This window comes from Acromyrmex echinatior, chromosome 1 (genome assembly GCF_024713525.1).
Source record: "Acromyrmex echinatior isolate Ae372 chromosome 1, ASM2471352v2, whole genome shotgun sequence".
In the NCBI taxonomy this organism is placed as follows: Eukaryota; Metazoa; Arthropoda; class Insecta; order Hymenoptera; family Formicidae; genus Acromyrmex; species Acromyrmex echinatior.
In genome coordinates this window covers 3,968,239-3,978,278 of record NC_141852.1, presented here as the reverse complement: position 1 = coordinate 3,978,278, position 10,040 = coordinate 3,968,239, and the positions used below count along the sequence as shown (strand labels likewise).

Genomic DNA, 10,040 nt, shown 5'->3' with positions numbered 1-10,040 from the left:
CAATCGAGATAACGGAGGTATCTCGATTCGCCAGAAGGGTTACATCTTAGACGTCCTGAAAAAATTCGGGATGGCCGACTCGAAATCTGTGTCAACGCCTATGGACATTGGGGTTAAACTGACCCGCCCTGAGGGCGCCATGGAGAAGAAGTATGCCGAGTTGTCCTACCGTGAATTGGTGGGTGCTTTGATGTATTTGGCCACTGCAACGAGGCCCGATATTGCACATGCCGTGAGTTTTCTGAACCAGTTCCTAACCAACTACAGACAAGAGTACTGGACCGCTGCAAAACGCGTTTTGCGTTACTTGAGAGGGACACCGGACATCGGGATTACCTACGGATATGGCGGAAGCTCAGTCATCGGTTTCTCGGATTCTGACTGGGGAAACTGCCTCACAGACAGACGGTCGTACACCGGATACATATTCATGTACAACGGAGGTGCTGTATCCTAGGAATCGAGGAAGCAAAGGACAGTGGCTTTATCCTCGACAGAAGCCGAATATATGGCTCTCACCGAAGCCTCTAAAGAGGCCATTCATTTAAAAGGACTACTGAAGTTTCTCAATTCAGAGGGCCCGCCAGAGGTCATCATTTTCAGTGACAATCAAGGAGCACTGAAACTAGCCGAGAATCCGGTCTTTCACGCTAGAACAAAGCATATCGACATACGACACCATTTTGTTCGTGAAGCTATAAATAACGGATCCTTTCAGCTGCATCACGTCTCAACGGATGAAATGGCTGCAGACGTCCTAACGAAAGGTTTACCGAGACCTAAGCACAAGTACCGGAGTCTGATCGGCCTCGGCGAAACATGAATAATAGTTTCTCTTTTGGTTCGATCGCGTATCGAGGGGAAGTATATTGGGAAATCGCTTTAACGATACGCTATCGCCGACCACAGATGACGCTTCTACCAACAGCACGTTCATCTTCCGCGTGTTTGATTCGACAAGGAACAGTTCAAGCATTTCCTGCGTCGCGATTCCTCCTCAACAAGTATAAATTGTTGAATATTTTGAAAATTGAATTTATTTATATAAAAATATTTCTATTTTATTTATATATAAATTACTAAGATTATTTATTTTTACTTAATTATTATTTATTTTATTTAATATTTAGGTAAGTTGGGAATGAATTATAACTAAGTATAAAAATATATGATTATATTAAATTTAATAGTAAATAATATGATTTTTAACAAAAAAATAATGTATAAAAAAATCAATTCATATTTGAAAATTTATTTTATAATTATAAATTTATGTATACGTATTTATGTATATGTATTTAATATTATGTAGAATAGAGAGAGAAATTAACATAAAAATAATATAAAAAGTATAATCTTATAGATGAAAGAAATGAAATAAATAGCATGAAATAAATGAAGTAAGTTGAAATAGATAAAAATGTTATGTCTGATTTATGTAATAAATTGCAAATTTATTTAACAAATTTATTTTAAAAATTTCCTACATTAAAAGTAAAAAAAAAATTTTATTTAAATTAGTAAGTAATAAATAAAATGCTATATTGTATGCTATAAGTATGTAATAAATAAAATTTCCCGTATTGCACGATTGCTCCTCCAATTTGCGTGGGAAAGTCATTTTCTCTAAGCTAGATCTGTATCAGGCATACAATCAAATTCCAGTGGCGCCGGAAGATATATTCCGAAAACGGCTGTTATTATGCCTTTCGGGTTGTTCGAATAAAATTAAATTCATGACATTAGGTCTTAGAAACGCGAGTCAAACATTTCAGCGTCAAATCTTCCGCGCTCTAGGCGACCTGGAATTTGTGTTTGCATTCATCGACGACATACTCATAGCGTCGACGTCTCTTGAAGAGCACGAAGCTCACTTACGCATAGTGTTACAGCGATTAAAAAAATTTTATTTACGACTCAATGTAAATAAATGCGAATTCGGCAAGTAGGAATTAGAATTCCTCGGATTTACGATTAATAGCGAAGGGTGTAAACCAACACTCGATAAGATTCAGGCTATTCGCGAGTTTTCAAGGCCTAACTATAATCGAATTGCGTCGTTTTCTTGGGCTTGTCAATTTCTACCGTAAATTACTACATAATGCAGCTATCGTTCAAGCACCATTGAATGAGTACCTTCGCGATTCACGCAAAAACGACAAACGGCCAATCATATGGACGCCGGTGGCTGAAGAAGCGTTCAATGAGTGTAAGGAGAGTCTAACCAACGCGACTATACTCTCTCACCCCTCCGACGCAGCCGAGACGCGCCTCGTTTGTGACGCGTCAGATTTCGCCATCGGGGCCGCCCTCGAACAATATTTAGACGATTTGTGGAAACCGCTCGCATTCTTTTCGCGCAAATTAAATTCGGCACAACAGAACTACAGCGCGTACGATCGGGAATTTACGGCGATCGCCGAGGCAATCAAATATTTTCGATATTTCCTCGAAGGGCGAAATTTCAAAATTGTGACCGATCACAAGCCTCTCATCTACGCGTTTATGCAACGTTCCGAAAAAGCATCACCTCGGCAACAGAGGCAACTTTCATTCATCTCGCAGTTCACTACACGTATCGAATATCTATCGGGTAAAGATAATATTGTGGCGGATTCCCTTTCCCGCATCGAAGCCATTCATTTACCTATAGAGATCGAACTTAATGAGCTTGCAAAGATACAAGAACAAGACGAGGAACTATGGTCTATTCGCGAATCTCCTGATTTTCCACTTTCTATGAAGCGAATTCAATGGAGGCCGACGCATACTACACTGTACTGCGAAATGACCAGCGAGGCAATCCATCCCTATATACCGGCATCTTTACGAGATCGCGTTTTTCATTTATTCCATGACGCGGTTCATCCGGGCCCTAAAGTCACGGGTAATTCGTCAACGATATGTGTGGCCTAACATGCATCGTGATATTACAAAATGCTGTAAGAATTGTCTTGACTGTCAGTAGTCAAAAATAACTAGACACGTTCAATTACATCCTGAAAAATTTGTCGCACTCGACGGGCGTTTCGAGCACGTTCATATGGATTTAATAGGTCCTTTGCCTGAGTCGGATGGGTACAGATATTGTGTGACGATGATTGATAGATTTTCGCGTTGGCCAGTAGCAATACCTGTGAAAGATATTGAAGCCATTACAATGGCACGCGCGTTTTACGACAACTGGGTAGCAAATTTTGGAGCACCCAAAACGATAACTACTGATCAAGGTAGCCAGTTTGAAGCGCAACTTTTTACGGCACTTCTTCAGCTGATCGGTTGTCAACGAATTCGTACCACGGCATATCATCCCGCTTCGAATGGTATGATCGAGCGGTGGCATAGAAGCTTAAAAGCTGCTATTATGTGTCATGCTAATGAAGGTTGGTCACGAGTACTTTCAACCGTATTATTAGGTCTGCGTACTCATGTCCGCCTTGACACCGGCGCATCGCCTGCGGAATTTGTCTATGGAACGACACTGCGCGTCCCCGGAGAATTTATACTGCCGGACGACTTCACTCCTAGTCCGCAAATTTTCATAGAGGAATTCCGCGAGCATATGCACAAAGTTAAGCCAATCTCAATAGAGCATAAACACAAGAAACGCGCATTCGTATTTAAAAATTTATATTCTTGTTCCCATGTTTTTCGACGGGTGGGCGGTACCAAGAGAGCATTAGAGCGTTCTTACACCGGCCCTCACAAGGTTATAAATCGTGTTTCGGATCGAGTTTTCGATATTGAAGTTAATGGTGCACAGCGCAGTGTATCAGTCGAGAATTTGAAGCTAGCGTATGGCATACGCGATGATTTGTGTAGTGCGATTCTAGAAACAGGGCAAACAGCTAATTCGTCTAGCAACGAGCGACCAACTTTGAGAACGTATGCGCGCCCGAAGAGGAAGGTGACTTTCGCCTTATAATTTTAATAAATCTTCCAAAAATGTAATTAATTTTTGTCAGACACGTTTGAGATATTCTATATGACACGTTGTATATATTTTATAAGGTAGACCTAAGTACCGGATTCGTTGTCACTTGGGGGGGAGCTTGTGGGGAATTCTTAATACCTCACAAGCGCAGCGAGTGTAGAAAGCTTAAGGATTATGTTGGTAACGAGTTGCCTAGCAGCGTAAAAATAATAAAAAAAGAAATATTATAATAACAGATCAATAAAGGTGTTCGTCCTGTACGGTCTATAAAATTGTGCTCGTGAAATAAATATTATTATTACCAGTTACAAATAAAGTCTCGATTATTATTTTCTTTATCACATCACACGACAAGCGTGGGCTTGTCAAGAGAATCTGACTTATCCATTGAGTCACATATTCCCACATGGTGTTGATGGTCAACACCATTTAGTGACAAAAAACAGCGGATACTTTTTAGATGACCCAGTATAATAACAAAATATAATATTAAATTTATTATAAAATTAATTAATGTTTTAATTTTAAAAAATACTGTTAAATAAAAATAAAATTTAAAAAAAATAAATAATTAATTAAATTTGTATTCAATGAATAAAAGACAATAATTAATAATATTATAAAAATTTATTATATTTTGATCTAAAAAAAGGAGCATAAAAATTTTTTAAATTTTTAGAAATCGTTTAATTCTATTAGATATAAAATTAAAAAAACTAAATATTTTAATTAAATAAAATAAATAATAAATGTATAATAAAAAAATACATACATAACTTAATTCATCAAAATAATCCATTTATCAGGAATATCATATCATTATTATTAACTATTTAACAAATTTTTAATATTATTATAATTAATATAAATCAAAGAAATGTTAATTTTTCATATTTAGAGTATAAAAGTTTAATTTTAGCTTACTTTTTTATCATATTTTATTATTATTTTATATTAATCTTAAATTGTATTTATATTATAACTATATTATTTTTAATGTATTATCTTAAATTATTTTACATTATTTTACACTACTTTATATTATTTTATATTATTTATCTTCTTATATTACAAAAAAAAATTAAAATTTTATATTTTTACTTTTTTAATTTAATATAATTAATTTAATGATTAAAATTTTAGTTAAAAAAAAATATTTCTTTTAAGATGAAAACAATTATAATGAAATAAAATAAATAAAAAATTTAAATTAAAAATAGATATTAGCTGTTTATAAAGAAATTAATAAATAAAATATTTATATAAATTATTTATATTTAGTATTTTAACTTAAAAATATAAAATAATTTTAACAAAAATAATTATTTTTTTTTAAATAATATGTAAAAGAAGATAAAGTTATATTATAAAAATATGAAAAATTAATTAATATATAAAAAAATTAATATAAATAATAAATTTATTAATTGATTAAATATATAATTAAATATAACGTATAAAATGATTAGGACATAAGAAAAATTATAATAAATAAAAATTAATTATAAAATATTTTAATAAATTTATATATAATATTAAAATATATACTAAATATATATAATGTTATAACTAATAATTAATCAATTAATATATATAATATATTATTAAATTTAGTAATCTATATAAAAATAATTATAAACTTTTGTGCCAGCAATGGCGATTATACTACAGAATAAATATAAATTGTTATTAATCAGTATACAGGAAGGAATATATCGAATTTTTAATTAAATTTATTAAAATGAATTTCAAAGTGCATCTGTCGAAAATTTTCTAAAAAATGAAATTTTTAAAAAATTCAAAAAATTGATACATTACGATAAAGTTTACCACTACATTGCCCAAATAATACATTTACAGAGAATCTATAGAAAATTGTATTAAAATTGCATTATTAAGAAAACGCAATTTTTTCAAAATTCAAAAAAATTGAAACGTAACATTAAAGACAATCACTGCAAGTTCCAGTAATGCAATTAGAGTGAATCCCTTGACAATTGCAATAAAATTGCATTAAACAAAAAATTAAAAACATACAAAATTCAAAAAAATTGTATCGTAACGATTAAAATTATCACAGCATTGATTCAATAATGCACTTAGAGTGAATCACTAGAAAATTACAATAAAATAGCATTTAAAAAATAAATTTTAAATTCAAAAAAATTGCCTTTTTAATATTAATGTAACACTGCTTTGCACCAATAATGCATTTCGAGTGAATCCCTAGAAAATTGCATTAAAATTGCATTAAAAATAATAAATTTTAAATGCAAAAAAATTGCCTTTTTAGTATTAATGTAACACTGCATTGCATCAATAATGCCTCTAGAGTGAATCGCTAGAAAATTGCATTAAAATTGCATTAAAAAAAATTAATTTTAAATTCAAAAAAATTGGCATTTTCATATTAATGTAACACTGCTTTGCACCAATAACGCATTTAGAGTGAATCCATAGAAAATTGCATTAAAATTGCATAAAAATAATAAATTTTAAATGCAAAAAAATTGCCTTTTTAGTATTAATGTAACACTGCATTGCACCAATAATGCCTTTAGAGTGAATCGCTAGAAAATTGCATTAAAATTACATTAAAAAAAATTAATTTTAAATTCAAAAAAATTGGCTTTTTCATATCAATATAACACTGCATTGAACCAATAACGCATTTAGAGTGAATCCATAGAAAATTGCATTAAAATTGCATTAAAAAAAATTAATTTTAAATTCAAAAAAATTGGCTTTTTCATATTAATGTAACACTGCTTTGCACCAATAATGCATTTCGAGTGAATCCCTAGAAAAATGCATTAAAATTGAATAAAAAATAATAAATTTTAAATGCAAAAAAATTGCCCTTTTAGTATTAATGTAACATTGCATTGCACCAATAATGCCTTTAGAGTGAATCCCTAGAAAATTGCATTAAAATTGCATTAAAAAAATTAATTTTAAATTCAAAAAAATTGGCTTTTTCATATTAATATAACACTGCATTGAACCAATAACGCATTTAGAGTGAATCCATAGAAAATTGCAAAAAAATTGCAATAAAAAAAATTAATTTTAAATTCAAAAAAATTGCGTTTCTAATATTGGGTCATCTAAAAAGTATCCTTAATTTTTTGTCACTTGATGTGTGTTGATGCTCACACATTTAGTGACAAAGAACCGCGGATTAAAAAGGCAATTTTTTTGAATTTAATATTTATTATTTTTAATGCAATTTTAATGCAATTTTCTAGAGATTCACTCGAAATGCATTATTGATGCAATGCAGAGTTACATTAATATTTAAAGGCAATTCCTTTGAATTTAAAAATAATTTTTTTTAATGCAATTTTAATGCAGTTTTCTAGGGATGCACTCGAGATGCATTATTGTTGCAATGCAGTGTTGCATTAATATTAAAAGGCAATTTCTGTGAATTTAAAATTAATTTTTTTTAATGCAATTTTTACGCAAATATCTAGGGATTCACTCGAAATGCATTATTGGTACAATGTAGTGTTACATTAATATTGGATCATTTAAAAAGTATCCGCAGTACTTTGTCATTAGATATATGACCATGAACACATCTAGTCACAAATAACCGCGCATACTTTTTAGATGACCCTATATTAAAAATGCAATTTTTTTGCATTTAAAAATAATGTTTTTTAGTGCAATTTTAATCCAATTTTCTAAGGAATTACTTTAAATGCATTATTGGTTCAATGCAGTGTGAAATTAATATCAAATGGCAATATTTTAAATTTAAATTTAATTTTTTTTATTGCAATTTTAATGCAATTTTCTAGTTATTCACTATAAATGCAATATTGGTGCAATGCCGTATTACATTTATATTAAAAAGATAATTTTTAAGAATTTACAATTAATTTATTTTAATTGCAATTTTAATGCAATTTTCTGGGGATTCACTCTAAATGCATTATTGGTGCAATGCAGTATTACATTAATATTAAAAAGGCAAACTTTTGAATTTATAATTAATTATTTATAACGCAATTTTAATACAATATTCTAGAGATTCACTCTCATTGCATTATTGGAGCAATTCTGTGTTACATTAATATGAAAAAGGCAATTTTTTTGGAAAAAAATTTTTTTAATACAATTATAATGCAATTTTCTGGGGATTCACTTTAAATGCATTATTGGTTCAATGCAGTGATACATTAATATTAAAAAATCAATTTTTAAGAATTTAAAATTAGTTTTTTTTAAAACAATTTTAATGCAATTTTCTAGGGAATCACTCTTAATGCATTAATAGTGCAATGTAGTGTGACATTAATATTAAAAAGGCAATTTTTTTAATTTAAATTTAATTTTTTTTATTTCAATTTTAATGCAATTTTCTAGAGATTCATTCTTAATGCATTATTCTTTCAATGCAGTGTTACATTAATATTTAAAAGGCAATTTTTAAGAATTTACAATTAATTTTTGTAACTGCAAATTTAATGCAATTTTTTAGGGATTCATTCTAAATGCATTATTGGTTCAATGCAGTGTTACATTAATATTAAAAATGCAAATCTTTTGAATTTAAAATTAATTTTTTTTAATGCAATTATAATTCAATTTTCTGGAGATTCACTCTAAATGCATTATTGATGCAAAGCAGGGTTACATTAATTATAAAAAGGCAATTTCTTTGATTTTAAAAATAATTTTTTTATTTCAATTTTAATGCAATTTTCTAAGGATTCATTCGAAATGCATTATTGGTGCAATGCAGTGTTGCTTTAATATTAAAAAGGCATTTTTTTTTAAATTATAATTTATTTTTTTATGCAATTTTATTGCAATTTTCTACGGATTCACTCGAAGTGCATTATTGGTTCAATTCAGTGTTGCATTAATATTAAAAGGCAATTTCTTTGAATTTAAAATTAATAAGTATGCGTGGTTATTTGTGACTAGATGTGTTCATGGTCTTAAATCTGATGACAAAGTACCATGGATACTTTTTAAATGATCCAATATTAATGTAACACTGCATTGCACCAATAATATCGAGTAAATCACCAGAAAATTGCATTATAATTGCATTAAAAAAAATTAATTTTAAATTAAAAAATATTGACTTTGTAATATTAATAACACTGAATTACATCAATAATGCAATTAGAGTGAATCTCTAGAATATTGTATTAAAAGTGCGATAGAAATAATTAATTATTAATTCAAAAAATTTGCCTTTTTAAATTAATGTAACGCTGCATTAAACCAATAATGCATTTAGAGTGAATCCCTAGAAAATTGCATTAAAATAGCTATAAAAAAATTAAATGTAAATTCTTAAAAATTGCCTTTTTAATATTAATGTAACACTGAAGTGAAACAATAATGCATTTAGAATGAATCCCAAGAAATTTACATTAAAATTGCAATTAAAAAAATTAATTTTATTTCCAAAAAAATTGCTTTTTTAATATTAATGTAACACTGCGTTGCACCAATAATCCATTTGAGTGATTCCATAGAAAATTGCATTAAAATTGCATTAAAAAAATTATTTTTAAATTCTCAATAATTGACTTCTTAATATTAATCTAACGTTGCATTGCATCAATAATGCATTTAGAGTGAATCCCAAGAAAATTACTGTTGAGGAGGGATCGCGACGCAGGGAAGGCTCGAACTGTTATTGTTTTAATCATGCATGCAAAAGATGAACGTCCCGGTGGTAGAAGCGCCATCTGTGGTCAGCGATAGCGTATCGTTAAAACGATTTCCCAATACTTCCCCTCGATACGCAATCGATCCAAAGGAGAACTATTACTCATGCTTCTTCGAGACCAATCAAACTCCGGCACTTATCGTGCTTAGGTCTCGGTAATCCTTTCGTTAGGACGTCTGCAGCCATTTCTTCCGTTGAGACGTGACGCAGCTGAAAGGATCCGTTGTTTATAGCTTCACGAACAAAATGGTGTCGTATGTCGATATGCTTTGTCCTAGCGTGGAAGACCGAATTCTCGGCTAGTTTCAGCGCTCCTTGATTGTCATTGAAAACGATGACCTCTGGCGGGTCCTCTGAATTGAGAAATTTCAGCAGTCCTTTTAAATGAATGGCTTCTTTAGAGGCTTC

General features: G+C 30.2%; 1 protein-coding gene across 1 annotated transcript; it reads left to right on the top strand.

Annotated features, from left to right (window-relative positions):
* Window positions 1-508: 508 nt before the first annotated feature.
* LOC147910855 (uncharacterized) lies at window positions 509-2,916 on the top strand. The gene is made up of 2 exons (XM_087411778.1): window positions 509-797; window positions 1,982-2,916. Exons 1-2 carry the CDS (start codon window positions 509-511, stop codon window positions 2,914-2,916), a joined length of 1,224 nt encoding a protein of 407 aa, XP_087267904.1.
* The last annotated feature ends 7,124 nt before the right edge of the window (window positions 2,917-10,040 follow it).